Source organism: Myotis nattereri (assembly GCF_964212035.1).
Source record: "Myotis nattereri genome assembly, chromosome: 8".
Taxonomy (NCBI): Eukaryota; Metazoa; Chordata; class Mammalia; order Chiroptera; family Vespertilionidae; genus Myotis; species Myotis nattereri.
In genome coordinates, this window is record NC_138083.1 from 62,118,748 (window position 1) to 62,142,806 (window position 24,059).

Consider the following 24,059-nt stretch of genomic DNA (forward strand, 5'->3'; position numbering starts at 1 on the left):
CTTCACGCCAGGCAGAGTTCTCCTGCCCACTAAACCCCTTCCTTTATCCCACTGATCAGCCCAGGATTCCCCCCTCCCCTTTTACCTGAACAGAGGAGCTACAGGGTCAGCTTGCACAGGCGACCCGGCTGCATCAAGAGGAGACAAAGAAATTTATACACAAGATCCAGAAGGTAAATATGTCATGTGGATTTCAGCACAACCATGTCTCAGACCACAGAGCCCCTCCAGAGAGATGACAAGATACATTTTTTTAAAATATATTTTTATTGATTTTTTACAGAGAGGAAGGGAGAGGGATAGAGAGCTAGAAACATCAGTGAGAGAGAGACATTGATCAGCTGCCTCCTGCACATTCCCCACTGGGGATGTGCCTGCAACCAAGGTACATGCCCTTGACCAGAATCAAGCCTGGGACCCTTCAGTCCACAGGCTGATGCTCTATCCACTGAGCCAAACCAGTTAGGGCGACAAGGTATGTTTTAAAAGAACGCTGTCTGACCTCATGGGCTGGAGGTCGTATGGAAAGGTCATCCAGTCCCGCACCCCGCTCAGACACTCATAAAGATAACTGTCTTCCTTTCTGTTCTAAAATATGCTTTTCAATATTTACAGTGTCGTCTCAGGGAGTTCTTAATATCTAATCTAAATTTCCCTGCATCCAGAACTAGCAAAGTAAAGTAAAATAAGGGCCCTAATGCAACTGGACATGAATGTGTGTCCAACAACTTTGGTGAGGTGTCCCCCAACACCCCCAGGGCAGAGGAGCCTCCGCGCCTCAGGAAGTCCGGGAAGGTGGGACAGCAGAGGCCTGGAGGCCTGGAGGCCTGGAGGCCAGGCAGTGGAGGAGAGGTCAGAGGGTGAACCAGGAAGGGGCATTCCCAGGAGGCTGCAGATGAAAGGACAACTCACCCTAAATCGTTGTCTTCAGAAAACGTTCATTAATTGAGCTGTGGCTTCATTAGCTCTTCTAGCTATTTTAGAATAAATTGTTACTGGCTAATTATCCTTTATCCATTAGATCCTCTCCCAGGGCGCCCAGTAGGAAGGATTCGCAGACACAGGCACTCCTTGCTGGGGCCTCCCTGAGGACTGCCCAGTCCCTGCTGCCACCTCAAATCTGTAAACAGATATGCGGGCTCAGAATCGCCTTTGCTGCTTTTCCCCCCTTGTATTCTCAAAATATACTTATATTTTTATTTTTATTTTTTATTGGGAAAGATACTTGTACTTAAAAAAAACAAAAAAACAAAAACAAAAACAACACAGTTGGTCTTGACCAGGGCACCGCGATATTGTAAAATGCATGTCTAAGGTATCCAAGAATTTAACTCATGGGCCCCCACGTTGTTCATGGTCCTGCTCATCTAAGTCAGTCAAACCTGATTAAGGGAGCGCCTCTGCACCTCTTGGCTTGGGGAGAGCAAAGCTGAGTGCTGAGATCCAAGTGCTCTGCCAACCTCCAGCAGCAGACGCACAGCCCTTTTAAACGTTTCACTGATAGGTCCAGTGTCACATATTATTACAAAAGGAAAATAGTTTCATATTACCCAAAAGGTAAATTCCTACGTAATTAACCTTTTTTTTTTTTTTTTTTTTTTGCATTCCACCAAAAATCCTGTTTGAAAATGAGTTTATTCCTGGAGATGCTGCTAGCCAAGTGCCAAGTGCCAGGGTCCCAGGTGCTTCTAGTGCTTGTATTCGGGTGAAGGAGTGTGTGGAAGAGGCTCCCAGACTTTGGCCCCAGGTGGTGTGGTGTCATCCAGGCTTGTTCTGAGGGGAAGGGAAGGGAAAGGAAGGGGTCCCCTAACACACCCCAGGGCAGAGCAGCCACTCTCCGCCTGGGGAAATGCGTGGAGTCTGGAACAGCGGAGGCTGCAGGGCAGGGGAGGAGAGGTCAGAGCGAGCCAGGAAGGGGCATTTCCAGGAGGGACTAAGACAGCGGTTCTCAACCTGTGGGTCGCGACCCCTTTGGCGGTCGAACGACCCTTTCACAGGGGTCGCCTAAGACCATCCTGCATATCAGATATTTACATTACGATTCATAACAGTAGCAACATTACAGTTATGAAATAGCAACAAAAATAATTTTATGGTTGGGTCACAACATGAGGAACTGTATTTAAAGGGCCAGAAGGTTGAGAACCACTGGACTAAGAGAACACCCCCCAGTGCTGCATCTCCTCTTCCTAACACCCCATCACCTCTGGAGTGAGTACCTGCCAAGAGCTAAGCTCTCTGCACAGCATTTCCTGTTAACCGTTTTGTAACTGAGGACGTAGAAACTACCAGAGGCAGTTAATGGCCTGATGTAAGTTGAGAGCTGGATTTCCAGTACAGTAGGCTGCCCCTTAGCCACTCTGTGCCGTCCTTGTGTCCGGACAGGGGAGAGAACCAGGGTGGGACTTAGGGCAGCTGAGCTGCTGAATTGAATCCGCTAGAAGTGCAAACAAATCTGGTGCTAGGACAGTAGCCATGCAGTCATTGCCCAGACCAGGGACCTCCCTGGGGCTGCCTCCACTCTTCACTGGCCTTCAGCACAGCCACATTCATCGGCCCAGGCAGTGGTAGTCATATTCCCATGGTTTCCACATGCTAACCTAGTACTTTAAGAAAACAAAACAAAACCCACTGCCTTGGTTTTTGGCGCAGGAGGGAGTGTTAAATTAGGAGAGGACAGCTGGTAATGATCCTAACCCTTTTTTCACCCCACTTCAGCTACTGTAGGTATCCTTTTTAAAAAATATATATTTCTTTATTCATCTCAGAGAGGAAGGGAGAGGGAGAGAGAGAGAGAAACATCAATGATGAGAGAGAATCATGGATCAGCTGCCTCCTGCACGCCCCCCACTGGGGATCGAGCCCACACCCGGGCATGTGCCCTTGTCCATAATAGAATCTGAGATCCTTCAGTCCACAGGCTGACGCTCTATCCACTGAGCCAAACTGGCTAGGGCAGACTGTAGGTATTCTTGTGCCCTTGTCTGTAAGATTAAGATTTTATTCATACCCTTTTGCTTAGTCATTATTGACATACTATAATTGCTTATTGCTTGGAAGAGTGCCAAGACCTGTGCTGTAAAAGCAGGAACTTGATGGAGAGGTGGAAAACATTTCTTTTTAGCAGAACTTTTATTTCCTTAAGACTTACCCACATGTAATAGGAATGTGAAATCTTAAGCGTGAAAGTGGATGTAGGTTATGGACATGCTTCCCTGTTTGCTCACCACCATGAGTGGAGTACTTCATGTTTGGAAAGAGCGTCTGGAGGCCCCAACACTCCTTCGCAGGCTCTCTGTGGGCCTCTTCTCAGCTTGCTGTTCTCTGTCAGGGGCTGGGGGTTGGGAGGGGTCAGAGGGCCCAGGAATTCAAGGGGACGGATTCCTACTTCTTCCCCCTTCACAGTTGCAGTGTGCCTTTGTGTGCAAGCCCAGGGTCAGAGGCAGGTGGAATCTGCACTTAAGTGAGCTATAGCCATGCATCCAAGAAATAATTTTCCTGAAGGCATCCCGAAGCATCTAAAAACACCAGGGGAGACTTGACCATGAGAAATTATAATACCTTACCTTGAAACAGCACTTTCTTCTAAATCAGAAAATTCAGAATGTTTTATAAATAGTGAACGTCTCAAGGAGTTCACCAAACTTCTGTTGGTTTCTGTTTCAGGCACCATATACAAATTGGTATGGATTGAATGGCAGTTTGAAAAGACTCTTAGTTTGGTTTGGGTGGCACATGGGGATCGCTGCTTGTCACACTCCCTTTTCTTCGGTTCCAGATGGAGGAGGATCACCTCTACGCGCTGAGGTGGAAGGAACTGGAGATGCACAGCCTGGCTCTGCAGGGCGCCCTCCCGGAGCGGACCTGGAGTGACGAGAGGAATCTCGTGCAGCAGGAGCTCCGGTCCTTGAAGCAGAACATTTTCCTTTTCTACGTCAAACTCAGGTGGCTGCTGAAGCACTGGCGACAAGGGAAACAGATGGAGGAGAAAGGAGAGGACTTCACTGAGGTACCTCCATCCAGAGAGTGCACGGGGAGCTCACTGTTATTTGCATCGGTTTTGTTCTTGACCCCCAGGCACTGCTGTGCCCCTCCCCGCTGCACACAGTCATGTTCTGTTAGTTCAGATTGTTTTGTCAAGTCTGCTCCAGGCGATGGAAATGCAATGGGTTGTCCAGTTATGTACCAGCCTGAGGGTTCTGGTCTGTCCTTTGACCTCGTTGCAAGAGTATATGGGTCAGTAACTCCGTTCTGCAACAGCGTTTTGCTGCCATCTCCTTTGTTGCTGATTTATAAATTTATTAAAATGATCACCCTGCCGTCCCTGACTGTCTCCCTCTACCTTGCTAGTTTGTAAAACCTAGTTCTACGTTTAAATTTTTATTCCTAAACGTCAGAGCCCACTCTGCCAGTGCAGTTTTATAAGGGTTTCTTCTAAGCTCCGGGTGGGTCACTTCCTTGCTGCCTCTGAAATTTATGTGTGTTCTCCTGAGAAAGGGAACATGGCTCCATTCCAAGGTTCATAACAGAACCAGAACGGTTGTTTGTTTTCAGATGGCTCTGTATTGATTAAGCAGAGTGGCCGTGAGCTCTCTGTGAGCTCAGGCTGGTAGCCGCTCTGTCAGCTGCTTCAGACACTGAGCATGTTGGTTTCCTTTTAGTCCCCAAAGACCTTGCAGCTGCTTTTCACTCTAGTGAGCAGGGTAAGTAATTTTAAGTCATCCTATGATGGGGAAGATACGGTGATCCTCTTTCCTCAGGGTGAAGAAAGTCTTCAAAAATTAATTCAACCTGCTCCCAAATATCCATGACAGAAAACCATCACTAAGCAAAACCTAGAAGTAGTTGTAAAGTTTCGTCAATACTTTTCCCTCTAATTTAAAACCATAACTGTAAGCAATAATCCTATATAATAAAAGGCTAATAGGCAAATTGACCAAACGGTGGAACAACTGGTCACTATGACGCACACTGACCACCAGGGGGCAGATGCTCAATGCAGGAGCTTCCCCCTGGTGGTCAGTGCACTCCCACAGGGGGAGCGCCGCTCAGCCAGAAGCCAGGCTCATGGCTAGCGAGCGTAGCAGCAGTGGTGGGAGCCTCTCCCAACTCCGCATCAGTCAGACATCCCCCAAGGGGTCCTGGATTGTGAGAGGGCGCAGGCCGGGCTAAGGGACGCCCCCCTCCCCTCCAGAGTGCATGAATTTCATGCACCAGGCCTCTATAGTTTATAAATAGTAAAATGTCTAATCTTTTCTAGTAAACTGTACTTACTAAACTGCATGCTATTTAAATGGAGAACGTGACCAGTGAGTGAAAAGACCATCATGAGCATATTAGGGGGAAGGGCTGAGAAGTGAAGCGTTGATAAAGCCCATAAAATGGGTAATTATCCTCCAACCATAAAAATCAGACTGCTCAGCAGAAGGATTTGGGTAAAGCTGTGAACCTCTTCTCTTGCTGTTTTCAGAGTGAGCACCCAGATCTCTACCCCAGGCCTGGGGAGCTTGGAGTCCAGGGGGACCCAAACGGGGCCAGCCCAGACCGAGATGACGATGGTCCAGGCTGCGGCTCTTCGGTGGGGGAGCATTCTCCGCACTCCCCCGTGCAGATCGGTGACCACGGATCACGGCTCCAGCCTGCAGATGGAGGGCAGCTCCACGGGCAGGTGGGTGCCGAGTCCCAGCCCCCCGTGCTACCCACACCTGAGAGAGAAGACTCCAATCTGTGTCTGTATCATTTTCCATCATGGGCCGGTGTTCTGGGGAGCAGCAAATGTCTCTGGCGGTCTGTGGCTGCCTGTTGCTGTAATTTTGCTAGAAGTCACATCATGAAGGCTTTTAAGCTGATGTCAGCCTGTTAGATCATTTGGCTTACACGTATAAATAAGGACCACAGAAGAGCAGATTAGCTGTGTACCCTGAAGGCCAGCGAATGTGTCGCAGACAGAGAAAGAGAGCGTATTCTGTAGAGTGGTCTGAGGCCATATAAAAGCTGACCGTTCTTCCAAGGAACGAATACTGAGTGCCACATGTCCAGCATGGAAGGAAAAAGGAAGTCCAGGGCTTCTGTGTGGATGTTCAGCTGAACGGACACTTGAAAATGGCACTAATTTGGTAATATAATGGGTAAAGAGGAAGGGACAAGTACTTTTTTGTTGTTGTTGTTGTTAATCCTCACCTGAGGATTTTTTTTTCCATTGATTTTTCGAGAGAGTGGGAGAGATAGGGAGAGACAGGGAGAGAGGAACATTGATTGGCTGCCTCCCGTACATGCCCCAACCAGGGCCGGGATCAAGCCTGCAATTGAGATACGTGCCCTTGACTGGAATCAGACCCGGGACCCTTCAGTCCACAGGCCCACGCTCTGTCCACTGAGCTAAACTGGCCAGGGCTGGAACAAGTACTTTTTAAAAAATATCCCAAACGTGTAAAGTGTTTCAGGTTCTTTTGGGGCCACCTGAAATATAAAAAATATTTGATGACACTTAAAAAAATTAAAGAGGTGGGATTTCAGTGTAAATATTAAGTAATTATTAGTGTTCCTAGAGGCCACATTTATTAATTATTAAACAGAGAGACCTTGCTTAGTAACCCAAAAGATACTATTGCCACCATCCAAATTTTTTTGCAGTTTTATACGAAACAGCAGCCTTGGTGGGCTTGGAGTGTTGAGACCTTGCAAGGCACCGGTCGTTAAAGCTTCCTCACTCCCAGACTTCCTCTTTGGAGTCTTTTTGGACCCTATGTTGCTTCTCCGAGAGTTCCATAGGGCAGAGCCTGAGGCCCCAGCCTGGACCCTGGCTCTGGGGTGAGGGGCAGGGCCGGAGTCACTCTGGGAGGGCGGGTGCAGCTGCAGCCGCTCAACCACAAGCATAATCGGGCACTCCCTCTGCAGGGACGCCACAGCTGCAGCCCCTCCCTCAGCCCTGAGCCTCCGAGGGTCAAGCGGGAGAGGCTGTGTCAGCACTTGGCCTCAGATCCAAGTGACAGAAAGTGGTGATGTGTGAGCACAGGCCTGAGGAAATGTGTCCTTTCCCCCTTACTGCTTTCTCTCCATATACAAATAAGATTTTTACAACTGAAGAGCTGCCTCTCTCTCTCTCTCTCTCTCTCTCTCTCTCTCTCTCATTTATTGTTTGTTTAATCCAGACACATTCAAAGTGGAAACTGAAAGAATACTTTTCACCTGAAACAATTAAACTAGATTCTACTAGCCTAAGATACCTAACACATGACAGCAGTAGAGATGATAATCATTGTCCTCTATATCTACTAAAGCAGAGATGGAAAGCCAATTTGGTTGCAGAAATGTCATAAGGATAGACTATTATCATTAAAAAATCAATAAATAACAGTAATGGTAAGACAACTGTTTTTACTCTGATTCACTGGACAGGGGACAGTATGTTAAAATTCCACGGGACTGCAGGCGAACAATCACCATGCAGACTCCTCTGTGTGGTGTTTTAATGGTTTATTCCTGGTGAGCAAAGACGGAGGCTGAAAGACTTTGCTCTAATTTTCTATTACCCTGAACATTGGCCGTTATTTTGGTGCCAAGCATTTTTCATGAGTGGCAGGACAATATCCTGGATTTCTAACAAATACATATATTTGGGAGGGGTAAGAATTTCAAGTACTATACATTAAAAAATATAAAAGTGTTTTAAATGGGAAAAGGAAAAATCCTTAAACCCCCAAAATGGAAACTATTAGTATCTGTGTCCCCAAAATATGTGCAATAGTGTAAAACTTTCTCATGGAAGATCTCATTCAAAGGGAAAAAAAGGACAGATTTAATTTTACTTATATTGCCAAGTACATGAAAAACAAAATATGTGCATCATTTGCTAGTTTACTAAATAGCAAACAGTTTTCACAGTTCAGAGCCAGTGTGTTACTGCGTCAAGTGCGTATTTGTTTTTACCAGGAGAAGAATGGAGATGCCTTCCAGGCGAACAAGCAGCTCTCAGTGGTCACACTGAAGAGCTGTTTTCTAGGCACCCCCACCCACCCTTCCATTTCCCGACTAATGTGACTCAAGAAAGAGGCATTTTCAAAGGCACTTTTAATTACAGTGATTAGGAAGTTCGTCATAATGCCAGAGTCCATGGGGAGAATTTAGCTCATGGGATGAATTTTACAACAATGACTTAGAAAATAAAATGCTTACTTTGCAAAATAATCCTTTAAAATCTGCCAGTTTTTTTTTTTTTAACAAATGTTATTTATTTTAATGAAGCTGGTACAGACAATGTCCACTTAAAACCCATATCCCAGGCCAAAAAGTACAAATAAACTAAAAAAGAGCAGTGTTCCTTTGTACCCACTTCTACTCAAATAACTTTATTAACTGCCAATGAAAATTAGAACTTCCTGGGATCTTCTGACAAGATTTTTCTCTACTCTTAAATGCTTTCTCTTTAGTCTTCATTCTCACCGTATCTGTCATCTTGACTCCAACCTCACAATCCTCTTCTTTGGGTCCAGACTCTCAGATTTTAAAAGTAGCTTCCAGTCAAGGAAAGGTCATTTTCCATCTCCCCCTGAAAGTCACAGTCCAGGAGAGCGGCTAACCCATGCTAGAACCTCGGGGCCGGGTGGTAGTCGCTCTGAGCACCTGCATTGGCCGGCCTTATTGATCACAAGCCTGAAGTGCACGGGCCTGGAAAAGGCGCCTCCCTGCTCACACGTGCAACATTTCAAAAGGACGGGGCAATGCGGCGGAGGCTGGGGCTTCATCACCCAAAATCAGCACAATGTAAACCAACAAAAATGAATAATGGGCACCGGAATTCCCATTGCCAGCTGTTCAAAAGAAACCGGGTGCCAGTTTTCAACCCATTTTGAACACTGCTTTACAAAAGAACTATTTTTAAAAACAAAAAAGGTTTGAGAGGAAAAAAAATAGAAAGAATATCTCAACCGTTGAATGACCCCCTGTGTGTTCCTGATAAACTTCAGTCACATCTTCTTCCTCCGTTCCCAGTTCTTCTGGAGTGTGACTATCAGCAATCCTCTGACCTCCCCAGAGAAACCCGCGTGAAGGCATTGGACTCCCCGTCTTCGACAGTATGAATCTTTCAGTGCCTTGAGATGCGTCGTCATTTTCACTTTGAAGTGAATCTCAGGGCTATCCTGTCCAAAGACTGAGTTTAATGTATTCTCCTTTCTTTTTACCCCCATGTCCTTGTGAAGGCTTTGCCTGCTGGACAGACTTGGGGATGGTGGCTTCACGGGGGTCTCCTCCGCACAGCAGTGGCCTAGGGTAGAGTGAACCTCGCCCCAGGGTTTACAAATCCATCTCTCTTCCCTACAGCACAGCACTGTTGCCGGACCAGTTTTATTGTTTAAAAAAAGATATTGGCCACCAATACTATAAAGTATCTGTGATGAACTCAAATAGTATTTCTTGATTTCCATTTAGTTGAAAACCTGCTGCACTAAGATCATGTGTTGGGTGTTTCTCACATGCGCATCCAAATGCTTTGGAGAAGAAGAAAAAAATGTAACATCTGGTTTTCTAAACCAGAGTCATGGAAAATTTACCCCTGGGGTGAAAACTGATGTAAGGTCACTCTGCTGGAACCTCGCATTCAGTGTATTTTAATATCATCTCTCCTTTCCTCCTCTTCCAACGCTGATTTTTTAGATCTTCCCCTTCAAGTGGTGAGGGACCCATGGGTTTTCACTTTGTGCAGCAGAGGCACTTGGATGGGCTCCCAGGGTAGTGCCCAGGTCGTGGGAATCAGCTCTGCCTTTAATGGACCCATCTCTCCATAGTCATTAAGTGCACACTGCCATCCGCCCAAGGACAGAAGATGAGGGAGCTCCACTGTAAGCAACAGCTGGCTCCCTGAGACTTCCCGTAGAAGGGTTGCCCGCTCTTTAGTGGCCTGGGTATTAGCTGGGCAGCCTGGGTGTCTTACAGAGCTGCCGAACAGAGCCACAGCCTTTCAGAAACTCTGAGAAACCCCCCTCCCTGCCCCCCAAGGTGATAAGCAGAATGAGCAAAGAGGCTGAACTTCTTTACCAAGGATAAACTCACAAGTAACAAAATTTCCCGGGCCTTGGTCTTTAATTTGTGTGATATTGGACATTCTCCAAGTTGAACACAGTAAATGGCAACATTGATCACATACAGTGATGTAAAAAAAAAAAAATTAAACATATTGAGTCAACCTTGGAAATAGATCATGAAAACCATCAGGTTGGAAAGTGGTTGGCTGTGCGAATGCTCCCTGTTGACTGGTCTTTGGCTGTGCCATCTGCAGCAGTGACCTGATTGTCCTTGCGAACAGTAAGCTTGCCTTGTGGCAGAGCAGAGGCTGGGAGTAGGCAAGGGCGTGTTAGTCAGTTCTCATTGAGCTCCAGGATGCTTGCCACTTGCTGCTGTGTTAAGCTCTCGAGACTAGCACCGCTAAGGATATGTGCATTTAATATTCATTAGTAATTCCTGAAATCAAGGTTTGTTTTTAAACAAGGTGACTAATAGTGCCAGAATTATGACCCCATGTTTCCAGCAGCCAGTCTTCCAAGATGCAGATTAATTTTTTAAAAAGAGAAGTTACTTTTTCATTCAGGGATGTGACATACTATTCTTTATTAAAGCATCTAAGTATAAACATAAGGAATCTAATCTAAAATTAGAGCAGGATCTGATGCAGTATTGTATCATATTAGTCCTCCAGTCTTCAGCGGGGGCTGGTCGCTGAAGAGCCTCACTCAGGACCGAGTGGATCCTGCTCCCTGGGCCTTTGTCACTGATCCAGGACTCATGTGAAGCTCAGGGGCTTCAGGGGCCCCTGAAAGTAAAACTCAGCCCTTCTCCTGTAGCCAGAGCGCCTGTGGCTCCCTGAACCTCTCAGACTTCCACTCACTGGTTGCCCAGCTACCCACTTCCTGGCGGCCCCTCTTTCTGCTTTGCTCCAAATGCAGACACTTCCAGAAAGAACACCTCTTCCAGACAAGGCCTGCAAGTCAGAACTGTGACATGCCCTGGCTTTCTTTTCTTTCTCTTTTTGTAGTAAGAAAACTCTCTTCTTGAGCCTCAGTAGCTTTTATATTTTGATTTTGTATGTTATGCCATGGTTCATTCTTCAGACTCTGCAACCTCATATCCTCACCTAGGAGTCATGCAACTCTATATAAAAGGAGCCAGATCAGAGCTTATGATTATGAATCACTTTATTTTTGCTGTTTACTTTTGTTTGTTTGCTTCAGTTACTGCTGAAGGTGAAAAGTCACAAGGACTAATGGGGATTTGAGGAAGGACTCTCTCTGCCCCAGTCCCACCTCCCTGGGTTAACCCGGGTGTGCAGTGTACAACATATCTTGATTTGCATCAGACCTGCCCTGGTTTCTTTGAAACCTTTGACTGGTATCTCTGGGTTTATAATGTATTAAATATATGTCCATTAGTTCTTTCATACACCCTCATTTATTCTTGGGAAGCTCTCAGTATAAATTTTGGCCTGCAGGCACAGAGCCCTCACGGCCCAGATCACCTGGTATATTCTCAGCCAGAGGAAAAATGATTTCTTTACATAAATGTGTCTGTCATCTCTGTAAACCTCCATCAGAGATCATATTTTCACGCCAGTCTTCAGTGACTCAATTGTCTTTTATCTGTGGGAGGATAATGATTTTAGAAAAGAATCTTAAAATTAACCTGAATGTAACAATGAAGGTAAGAATAATAACTGGCTTATATATTAAAACGAGAGGCCCAGTGCACGAATTCATGCATGGGTGGGGTCCCTCAGCCTGGCAGGCAATCAGGGCAGATTGAGGCCAGCCCGCTTTGGGGGAGGGACTGCGGGAGGTTTCCCGGCCATGGGATGTTGGCTGTGGGAGCACACAGACCACCAGGGGGCAGCTCCTGCATTGAATGTCTGCCCCCTGGTGGTCAGGGTGTGTCATAGCTACCGGCCGGTTGTTGGGTCATAATAGTTTAGGATTTTATATATATAGACTAGTAGCCCAGTGCACAAAATTTGTGTACTCAGGGGAGGGGGGTCCCTCAGTTATTAAACATTTTACGGCACAACACTGACCACATTGGTGGTGGTGGTGGTGGTGGGCTTGTCAGAATGTGTTATATTATGCAGATGAAAATCTATGTAAACAGATTTGATGTAGATATTTTCAAAGATGGAAGAATTGTCCCTGTCAACTATTTTAGTTGATTCATATCTTCAGTAATTGTCATCATTGCAAAGTTTTCAGTCCCCATATGGATTGCTGGATATAATAGGTCATGCACTGTCCCTGTCCTTTGTTACCTTAAGGACTCTAGTTTTCCATTTATATGTTTAAGTACCAACCTTACCGGCTTAAAAATGTAAGCTTTTAACACTGCTCTCTCTGTTCTGTATCCTTCTGATGAAAAGTGGAGTTGGGTTGCAGCACAGGAGAGAAAGTCAGAAGGGGAATATTGAAGTAATGACTACAGTAGGAGAAGAGGGAACCTGTTTCCCTGGCCACAGGCGCTGGCGCCCTGGACCACAGGGCTGGCAGCTTCTCCGGGTGGCTGCACCCTGGGACCTCTGGCCAGTAGCTTGTCCGTCTCCTGAGCTGCAGCCAACCCCAGACGCTGGCGCCTGGACCAAAGGTGGGAGGCTTCTTCTTCTGGGGGCTTCTTCTTCTTATGTGCTTCCAGGGAGGGCAGTCAGTTATGTGTCATGCAAAAATAGGCATCACCAATTGCAGAAGCCAGGTGCAGGTCAGGGAAGCCGCAGCCGGGGACGCTGGCAGCGGCTGCTTCCCTGTCCACACACCTGGCTTCTGTGATCGCCCCTGCACCCAGCTTCTGTGGTCACCAATCGCAGAAGCCAGGTGCAGGGCAGGAAAGCCGTGGCCAGGGACGCTGGCAGCGGCTGCTTCCCTGTCCACGCACCTGGCTTCTGTGATTGCCCCTGCAGCCAGCTTCTGCAGTCACCGATGGCAGAAGCCGGGTGCAGGGCAGGAAAGCCATGGCCGGGGACAGTGGCGGCGGCTGCTTCGCTGCCCCTGCATCCGGCTTCTGCGGTCATGGACACTGTCTGTGTCCTCTTCCCTGCCCCACCCCCCAGGCTTCTCCAATCACCCACTGGTGGCAGGGCACAGGTGGCCTCCAGGGCTGACCTTTGCCCTGCTCCCTGGCTCTTGCCTGCGCCAGGGTTTCTGATCACTGTCTTCCATCCTTCCCCTTTCGCCTCCCATCATTGCGAGTATGCAAATTAACTGCCATCTTTGTTGGCAGTTAATTTGCATATCGCCCTGATTAGCGAATGGGAAGCGTAGCGAAGTTATGGTTAATTACCATGTTTGTCTATTATTAGATAGGATGTTGCTGGATGTGCAAATGTATCCTTTCTGGGCAATCTCACAGAAAAGGACTTGTCTTGGGACTCCTGCTGCAAAGCCCCCCCCTTTATATGTATCAATAGGAACTGTGCAGTGCGTCGGGGTTCGAGCAGCTACCAGAGCACCCCAGAACTCCCAGCCTGTGTCTAATAGCCTAGATCAGTGGTTCTCAACCTGTGGGTCACAACCCCTTTGGGGGTCAAACGACCCTTTCACAGGGGTCGCCTAAGATCATCGGAAAACACATATATAATTACATATTGTTTTTATGATTAATCACTATGCTTTAGTTATGTTCAATTTGTAACAATGAAAATACATCCTGCATATCAGATATTTACATTGCGATTCATAACAGTAGCAAAATTACAGTTATGAAGTAGCAATGAAAATAATTTTATGGTTGGGGGTCACCACAACATGAGGAACTGTATTAAAGGGTCGCGGCATTAGGAAGGTTGAGAACCACTGGCCTAGATGAATAGGAAGTAGAGGCCATCACCTCTATTTTGTGACTGGCTTTTGTGGGTTAACCTATAGCAGCAGGTCAATATATCTGTTCCAACTTTTTATTAAAGCCATTTACAAAGTAAATGGCTCTAAGGCAAGCAAAGTAGTTGATAATAATTTAGCCCTTTCACAGAATTGTAATACACAGGTTTTAGAAATCTTAGGCAAGAATGATTTCATAAAATTGCTGGCATTGCATCACTAATAGGTTGGTATGTTACCTTTTCCATAAACTTCCTTCTCACTTTCTATTAATACTTATTGTATACTTGGATAGCAGTCCTGTTAGCTGACGCCTAACCTTGAACCTGTTAGAAAGTTTAACACTTTATAACACAGTCAAGCTCCCAATGCCAGTTTGGTGATTAATTTAAGCTTCGCCCAAGAGAGACGAACTCCGAAGGGCTGAAATACCCTTAGCCTGGGCAGAGGAAATAATATTTTATCCTTTGTGAGAAAACCAACCTGCTGATCTTAAAGAGATCGAAAAGTTGGTCTTTTTCATTGGCCTATATCTAACACACACACAGCTGAAAGGCTGCATAGCTAGGCCCCTGGCACAGAAGGTTCAGAAGCTCTGTATCAGGAATGCTCTCAGAACATCTTGGTTCCATTCTTGACATGATTTGGGTAATTGCTTTCCCCAAAACATAGCCCAGTAAGGGCCACTACCAGAGGAAAAGTGAGAGAAGTAACTTTGAGGTACTTTTTCACGGTGGCTCGCTATTATTTCCCTTGATATGGGGATAGAATTCATTTCACAGAGATTAGATGGCTTCTCTACGGCCAAGTTAGAAATACTAATAATGAAAGCCTAGGCAGGGTGTGGTGTCAGAATTCAAATATCCTGCTTGGATTGTTCAGCCTTGGAGGGGACAGACCTGATTGCTGTTCGGGCCCTGCACTTCCTAACAGCGAGACCTTGGCAATCTCTGCACATGGTGATTGTAACTTGGTGAACGTACCCAGGATTGATGTGCAGTGCAAGGTCATGAGGATGAATGATTTAGCATACCATTACCCACTGTCCCCCCCGCCCCCCGCCCATTGGAAACAATATTAGTTATTGTATGTGAAAAACTAAGTTAGAAGGATCATGCCCATCAATGGCTCATCCAGGGTCTTCAGAAATCTTACTTGGACCTCAGTTCTTGCTGTTGTGCACCAAGGCAGAGAGCCAGTGTGGCTTCTTGCCATGCCACACGCTGCTCCGGGTGATTGTAGTGACAAGTACTGATAGCATGATTCTCTGAACCCTCTTGCTGTCTTGGCCACCTTCACCCCAAAGCAATTTTGTGCTCATGTCGTGATTATTAAATTTATACTGATAAAATAGGAGGTTATGTTGATTCCTCTGACCCAGATGTACATGAAAACATGAGGCTTGATTTGCTTGCGAGAAGCACAAAGGGCTGGCCCTAGTGCTGTGTAAGCTGATTGGTGTAGGTTAAGCACCCCACAGGCTGACCCCTGATGCAACCTGGGGATTATAGGGAGCGATGGATTACATAGAAGAATTTATCACGTAGTTTTCTGCTTTTCTTCAGTGAAAATTAGATACTCCAAAGGCTGTATCAAAATTACTATTATTTTATGCTCAAATTACTTTGACTTAAAAAGTAGTGATATATGTAAACTTTAAAATCCAAAGATGAAAATACCAAATAAATCTACCATAATGTATACATAATTTCTCAGCAAATTCTGTACTTAGACTGATGTATATTTTTGAAGAGATTGTTGTAACACCTTTTCCCACTCACCTACACTTGTATAATTTTTAAATACTTTTGGTATAGAGTTTAAAGAAACTTCGGCATTTGTTACAATTTCACCCATTTCAAAAGCATCTCTTTGAATATAGAGCTAATTTGTTTATTTTTATTGTTTATACAGACATTCCCATCCCCCCTTTGCCCACTTCCCCCCTTCTCTCTGGCCATCGCCACACTGTTGTCTGTATCTATGGGTTATGCATGTATGTTCTTTGGCTAATCCCTTCACCTTCTTTCATCCTGCCTCCCTTCTCATCTCCCCTCTGACAGCTGTCAGTCTGTTCCATGTATCCATGCCTCTATTTCTATTTTGTTCCTCAGGCTATTTTGTTCATTAGATTCCACATATAAGTGAGATCATATGGTATTTGTCTTCCACTAACTGGCTTATTTCACTTAGCATAATAATCTCCAAGTCCATCCATGCTGATTAAAGGGTAAGAGAGCCTTCTTTTCTTACAACTGCATAGTATTCCATGGTGCAAATGTACCACCAAGTTTTTATCCACTCATCTAATGGGCACTTGGGCTGTTCCTAGATCTTGGCTATTGTAAATAATGCTGCTATGAACATAGGGGTACATATATTCTTTCAAATTGGTGTTTTGGGATTCTTAGAATATATTCAAAGAAGTGGGATCACTGGGTCAAACGGCAGTTCCGTTTTTTATCTTTTGAGGAAACTCCATACTGTTTTCCATGGTGGCTATACCAGTCTGCATTCCCACCAGCAGTGCACTGGGATTCTAATTTGTCCGCATCCTCACCAGCACTTGTTTGTTGATTTTTTGATGGTGTGACTTTACGTCTGGGCTTTCTGTGCTGTTCCATTGACCTATATACCTGTTCTTATGCCAGTACCAGGCTGTTTTGATAACTATGGCTTCGTAGTATAGTTGTGATACCTACAAATTTGGTCTTTCTCAAGATTACTGAGGCTATTCAGGGTCTTTATTTAGCTTCAGGAGGTTGGAAAGACTGTAGGATTTTAAGAAGGTTCTCTATTTGCTGAGCTTTTCAAATGTTAACTGGATTGTACTCTTAATAAGCCTTTCATCTCAGAGCTATTAAAGTAAAAATTGGTGTTCAAGTAGAGAAAAATCAAAGAGCAATGAATAAAATGTTTAACAAATAGGCCTTTCCACTAGATCAGAAGTCTACTGTGTCTACTATTATAACTCTTCCTATAAATTATGGGAGCAACTATGGAGTTTTCAGTAACAAATCGGTTCCTGTTAAAGAATTTCTCTTTACTAATTCAACTTTATTTAAATCCAAACATATCCAAAGTATCTTAAATTTTTCCCCTATGTGGTTGACCACCTTTGTGTATGTACATGTGTGTGCTTAGCGCATTAACTGGATGGTTTTAGAAGCACACCTGACTCTCCCCGTGATGGAGGGGAGACGGTGTGTATAGATCCCACGCTAGGGAGCTGAGGGGCACTCACCTTGGTTTACCAAGTAGGGGGGTCCACCTGAGAGGAAGGGGCTCTCCTTTCTCTAATAGAGGCATTCTGCCTCCAGCCAGACTCAGAGAGCTTTTATTCCTCCAGTCTCATAAATGCAGCCAACAAGATTGCCCTGAGACCGCGCGATGCATGTTTGTGCTTTCTGTCTGGCTTGAAGAGTTGGGCTCATTTGGCTATCGTTACCCAGGTACAGAATTAATTCACTTGGGCAAACCGTTCTGATAAAATGCCCATGCTGAAATGTACTAGCAGAGCAGTCATAGTGTTGAAATGTGCCCTCAAAGGGCGGGACATGTTTCAGAAAATATAAAACCTTTTAAGGCAGGTGTAAGCAGGTGAGTAATAAAAACCCATTTTCATTTATCAGACCTGTTTGCACACTTCACATGAAAAGCATCGTGCATGACACTGGAAATGTTGGGGTGGGTCAGGCTCAGACTTAAAAGTCCCCCCCTTCCCATGGCCATGTTTGTCATGTCTATGACCTTCGAGGAACTGCAAGTCAGGGGTGATCACCCTATGTTTATAGGAAACACAAGGCCTTTATTCATTCCCTTCTGTTGCAACAGCTGGAGTTAAAATGGCCGCACACATAGGTAAGTGTTTGTATTTCGTTATATCTGCATCCAGCCAGAGCTTTGGATGTCTGAAGTCACACAGAGCGTCTTGGCAGCCCGGCCTCCAGGGCCCCCGGTGGCCTCCTGCGCCTTCCTCTCTTCTGCTTCAGGTTCCCAGCACCAGCCTGAGGTCCGCCCTCCCTCCTATTCCAACAAGCCCTTAGCAGTCTCAGCCCAGGGGCCCAGTGGCCAGCATGGGGACCCCCTGGCCCTGCGCCCTTTTCCAGCGGCACCTTGGAAACAGCCCAGCACCACCCTGCTCGCCAGGCTTCTCTCCTCTTCTGACCTGAAGGACACCCTGAGGTGACAGCCCACTCCCGTGTCCCCGCAGGCGGTGGAGAACCAGCAGCTGTTCAGCGCGCTGAAGGCCTTGCTGGAGGACCTGCGCTCCGAGCTGCGGGAGGACGAGTGCGCCCGGCTGCGGCTGCAGCAGCAGTACGCCAGCGACAAGGCGGCCTGGGACGTGGAGTGGGCCATGCTCAAGTGCCGCCTGGAGCAGGTACCTGCCCCCGTCTCCCCCGGGACAGGTGGGGAGGAGGCACCGGTGACCATAGTGACCCTCGTCTGAGAGAAAGAGGGCTGTGAGGAGACCAGGGGCAGCCACTGCTGTCTCTTCCTCAAGTTCCCCACCATCCCAAGCATCTTCTTTCCCCCATATCCCCTCTCCCACGTGTGAATCACGGTCGGCATTTCCAAAGCAGCGTGTACTTTCTCACTCCACACTGGGCAAGGTTGTGTTTAGCCCCATCAGAGGCCGCCAGCATCAGGTGGTGCTCAGAATGCGCTGACATGATTCAGACAGGAGCTCAGGAAAAGCGGACCGTCGTTCAGTTATCTCTGAAAAAGGTAAACACATGCTTTCCTTTAGATTTTTCTCCAAATACTAGAAAGAGCTGTAGACCTTCCACTTCATGCCCTAGAAGTGAGTCTAATCAGTTCGGTGGCCTGATTTACACCAGAGGACATGGGGCCCAGTACAGTGGCTGGTCTCGGATCACAGAGCCTTTCGTGCTCACGTGGAGAGGAGAGTGGGCTCCTGCACCCACGCTTCCCACAGAGCAGAGCCTTCTGGGAGGGTTTAGGCGTGGCAGGGCTATTAACATCAGACTTAGCCAGAAACTGGAAATGTTGGAAAAAATTCTTTTCTACATTTTCAGAAACATTTTCTCCCTGGAGTTCCTAAAAGCACAGCCACTCCCTGCAGCCCTTTGATCATGATGAGGGGGAAAGGTCTGTGCATCTCTGATGATCTATTTTCTAGGCCTTATTTTGAGGCAAACCATAAAATAATTAAATTCATATGAATTGCACACACACACACACACACACACACACACAGAAAGGAGATATATTCCAAATGGCCTTCATAAAATATGACAGGACCAGTCATGTCAAAAGAAAACAGCTCTCGCCCTTCCTGGTGTGGCTCGGTTGGTTGAGTGTTGTCTCACGCACCAAAAGGTCACTGGTTCGATTTCCAGTTGGGGCACATACCCAGGTTGTGGGTTTGATCCCCGGCCGGAGGGCTGGAAGGAGGTAGCCAATCCATGTTTCTCTCTCACATCTCCTCCCTCTTCCTTTCTCTCTCTCGAAGAAAATCAATATAAACATTTTTTTTTTTTAAAGAAAAAAAGGACACAGCTCCTTTGGTACCCACAGTTCACCTGCATTGCCTGGCACAGGGGAGCAGCGGTGTCAGGCTCCCTGGGAAAAGCAGAGATACAAAGTTTTCTGCAGAGGAAGCTGCAAAGCACAGGAAAATCAAAGTGCCAGGCCAGGCTGGTCAGATGACGGAGCTGCTGACCCAGTTACTAATCCTGCCCACTGCCTGGTAGCAGACTCTTACTAGATGCTCTGTTTATGTTAGGACACAGCCTGAACAGTCAGCAACGGAGGAGGAATGAGTGAAAACACTTTCTGATGAGCTGCCTTTAAGCCTATTTAAAAATATGTTTATTGGAGAAAAAAACTAAATATTTTCAAAGACATTGAGTGTAGCTGACAAAAGGAGGCATAATCTTTGATGCGAACCAGTTTCAAAACATTTCATCTTTGTTTTAGAGAAACCTTGTATATCCACCCACGTGTGTGCCACAAATAAAGCCTCAGGGAGAGTCAATAAACACAGTGAAATAATGCTAGGACTTCAAACCTAAAAAGCAGGCGGTAATAGGCAAGATTCACCGTCTGCCCAAATCGTTTAAGATGTTTTTTAAACATTTGCAGCCCAGGAAGCAATGAATGTGGGTGGATGCTGGTTCATTTGTAACAGTCCTATGGTTACCCTCTTCTACTTAAAAGCAAAAATGAGTGAAATCTACCAAAACTTAAGTATTTTTTCCTCAATGAAGGCCATGTTGTATCAGTTCCCAAATCTGTGATTCCTTCCATTGACTCCTAAGTCAGACTTTATTCTAAATGCCAAGGTCCCAGCAACAAATAAGATATTTCTTGACTGGGTTCACAATGCACTGGGAGACCCAGAGAAGTGCCCCACTAGGCCTGTACACAGTGCTGTCTGAAGTGGGGGTGTGCAGGGCACACACCTCAGCTTAAGGGTTTAGGGAAGTCCTGCTTAGAATGAATTGCGGAGGATGAGTAGAATGAGTACATGGAAAAGGAGAGAAAGGAGATGTCAGATAGAATAGGAATAGCATGAAGAAGGGAGCTTGCCACATCTGCAGAACTGCACCTAGTTAGGTGTGAGAGAAAGAACCTTCACAGAATTAAAATGATAGCCTTGATTTTCATCGTGGAATTAAAGCATTTTGATTTTTAAAATATTTTTATTAATTTCAGAGAGGGAGGAAGAGGAAGAAGGAGAGGAGAGAGATAGAAACATCAATGATGAGAGAGAATCATTGATCGGCTGCCTCCTGCACGCCCCACACTGGGGATCGAGCCCCCAACCCAGGCATGTGACCTGACTGGGGATCAAACTAGCGACCTCCTGATGCATGGGAAGACACTCAACCAACTGAGCCACACTGTCTGGGCTCCTCTATCATTTCTTGAAGTCTACTAGCAGTGGTTTTTTCCCTTCAATTTTTATTCAAAAATGTTTGTTTTCTTTTATTTTTGAAAGATGTTACCACTTTCCCCCTTTAAAGATGTCACTCCATTGCCCTCTGACTTAAATAGTTTCTGAAGAGAGGTCTGTTGTGATTCATATATGTGTGCCTCTGTGTGTGTGTGTGTGTGTGTGTGTGTGTGTATGTGTATGCATGTGTCTCTTTTCTCTGCCTCCACAGCTTCCTCTTTAGTTTTCAGTAGTTTGGATATGTTATGCCTAGATGGGAGTGCTTTTGGTCATGTGTTTAGTTTTAGTATTTAACCTCCTGAGTGTTGGACAAATATGTATTGTAGATGCCTAGGTTCCATCACTAGGTTTCATATAGGGGCTAAGAATATAGGGCAGACATGTACTTGTCTTCAAGGAGCTCTATAGAAGGACAGGCAAGAGATGGTGGTGACTCAGTAGGGATGTAGAGCTGAGAACACTGACATTCTGTGTGACTCTTATGTTTGTAATTAGGACTTTAAACATGACAATGGTTTCTTCCATGGGATTGGTCAAATCTTGGTTTAAACATGTTTCCAGGCATAATACATTAATGATCGGAGATTTTTTTGCCTACCAACGTGAGACTTGGCAGGGACTAAGTTCCTCAGTTCTCTTCTCCTTGACAGCTGGAAGAGAAGACAGAGAAAAGCTTGGGAGAACCAGGCTCCGCCACTGACAGCAAAGGGGCATTCAGGAAGGAGAGGGAGACACACCAGAAGCTCCTCGCTGACAGCCACGGCCTGGTCATGGACCTGCGCTGGCAGATCCATCACAGCGAGAAGAACTGGAACCGTGAGAAGGTGGAACTCCTCGACCGCCTGGACAGGGATCGGCAGGAGTGGGAGCGGCAAAGGAAGGAACTCTTGTGGAAAATAGAACAGGTAAGGAAGCTCCCAGACACCAGAGAACAGGAAAGAGAGTGGAGACAGCTAAAGTGACTTGGAAATCCGAGCATGTTGAGGGAACAACAATCAGGCTGCTCAGAGGTCCTTAGTACATTAGGATGTTTCATGGGCTTCCAAAGGGAGAGGAAGACAAGAAAAAGTAGAATTTTTAGTATTGGAAACCTGGGCTCAGCCATTACACAGATCTCTTCATTGCAAAGTTTGTAGGTAACTTCCGTGTGTGTGTGTGTGTGTGTGTGTGTGTGTGTGTGTGTGTGTGTTCCAGGGTGGAAGTAACTTTTTAAAGGAATTTAAAGACTAAACCTGGAACATGAGGTTTTTCTCAGGTCTTATAGAGTGATTTCTGCCAAAAAGCAAATTAACTTTTAAGTTTCTCATTCAAGGTCTGGTCACAGTGACTGCTCCAGCTTAAATGGAATTATTGTCCATTAGTAAAGAAATTGCTGAAGTAATTGGAAGTCAGGCTGTTTGCACCTGCTGTGGACATTACTGAGCTATAATTATGTAGGACCATCGTCAGGGGAGGTAGCTGGTAGCTCATTGTCTTCAGCTAAACAAATGAGTCAGAAACTCAGATGAATTCATGGGGAGAGAGGGAGTTGTTTTTCTACTGCCCAGATCATTATTCTCTGCATTGCGTCAGACTTAGGACAGTTTGTGTAGTTGCAGTTGTGCCTACGTGATGCACAGATTACATTTTTGCATTAAATTTTTAGATGAAGGTTTGGAATTCCTCCCTGGCTGGATTTGTACATAGCATACATTTCATTTCAGCTTGTCATACTTACAAATTCATGAGGCCTCAAGGAAATGCATTCATCAATAAGAAACTGAGTTCAGGAAAAATAACCTTCTTATTCTATTACAAATACCCATACTGTCTGCATTTATATGAGGCCCTTTTTAAAAAATGTGCTCCATTATCCCCAGACATATGGTACCTGTGTTTTGCTGGTGCAGTAGCAAAGGTTAGCTTCTGCATATACTGTATGGGAGTGAGGGAGGAATTAACTGGAAAAAAACTGGAGCCTTTGGCTCAGAAATCCTTGAGGAGAAGGAAGTGCGCTGCAGATAAAAAGGAGCTGAAGTTTCTCTGAGCCTGGATTACTCACAACTGAGTCACCCTACTGATATTTGATATGGTTCATTTAAAAATTCTACCAAAGGAAAGTTGGCCACTTCCTGTTCGGCCTAGAAATGCCAGCACTTGAGGAGAATCTTCTGATTTAAATCCCCTGTGCGCTTGTGCTCTGCCGAGTGCATCAGTTGTTCAGTGGAAATTGTAGGAGCCAAGCGGCATGTGTTCACAAGAATGGTCACAGATTCACTCTATCCAATTGCAGCTGGCCAGTATCCCAGTAACTCTAGGCACCTTGTTACTAGGGAAGTTCCCTCTGGGCCTTCCTTCCAGGATCTCTCACTGTGTCTGTCCCTCCTGTACCCCAGCAAGGCCATCCCCATCCCTGCCCTTCGGGGTCCCCTTAGCCTGCTAGCCGTGGGCCTGTTGGTCTTATATGGCTTCATTTTGGAAGTGACACCTTGGACATAAATTAAGCAAGTCTTTGGGTTTGTTATTTTTTTACTTTTGGGAATGAGGAATTTCTGGTAAAGAAAAATTGGCAAGACATTTGATGATACTCAGCTTTCAAATAGTTAATGACTGAGGGATAAGCATTCTCCTCATTACTAGACTACATTTTGGAAAGAGAAAAGGGGATAGGAGCTGAACCCCATGTCCAGATTGTCAACACTGCAACAGTTCTACCAAGCTGACAGCCCCAGAGCATCAGTCCTCAAGGCTGACATCTTTGAGCATAGTGGGTTCCCGGCATTCATCTGTTTCTGAAATCCCTGTGTGTGGTGGATCCCACAGGCTTCCTACAATGACTTAACTGCTGTTTTTAGAAGAGGGTTTGTTGCCAGTGAATGGTGCTTCAGATATGCAATTGTGGCTTTCAAAAATAAATCTGGCCTTTCCCCCCAAATATTAGAGATTTTAAAAGAAGACTTTATAAATCTTGGTGCCCAATCCTGAAAATCAGGTAAAGGCATTCTCTGTGTAAGAGGAAACTGGCTGAAGTGTGAATGTGTGTGTATAGATTTTGCTCATCAGTAACTGGATTGCTCACTCATTTAACTTTTAGCTACACATTTCACAGATAAACAAGAATGAACATTCCTCATAGTGTGTGCTCTTGATATTTGACTACATGGTGAACCATATAACCTTGACTAGGATAACCTAATACAGATGGTAAAAGAAGGAACACTAAATCCATTTTCCACTTTCAGAACACATGCTTCATACTTGTCGGGTGTCATTGAATTCCTACATAATTATTGTGCCACACGAGGCATTTTACATGA

The 24,059-nt window shown here is 45.6% G+C and overlaps 1 protein-coding gene and 1 pseudogene across 2 annotated transcripts in view; one reads left to right on the forward strand and one right to left on the reverse strand.

The window, feature by feature from the left end:
* MTCL1 (microtubule crosslinking factor 1) overlaps positions 1-24,059 on the forward strand; it is a 125,928-nt gene that overhangs the window by 83,662 nt on the left and 18,207 nt on the right. Inside the window, 5 exon segments of the mRNA XM_081097863.1 lie at positions 92-173; positions 3,779-4,009; positions 5,471-5,668; positions 18,055-18,222; positions 21,414-21,668. Coding sequence (XP_080953989.1) covers positions 92-173; positions 3,779-4,009; positions 5,471-5,668; positions 18,055-18,222; positions 21,414-21,668 — 934 coding nt within the window.
* On the reverse strand, positions 6,707-9,188 carry LOC308523623 (small ubiquitin-related modifier 1-like; annotated as a pseudogene). The gene is made up of 2 exons: positions 8,929-9,188; positions 6,707-6,805 (listed from the first exon to the last, which is right to left on the reverse strand). The product of its transcript is annotated as a small ubiquitin-related modifier 1-like (transcript).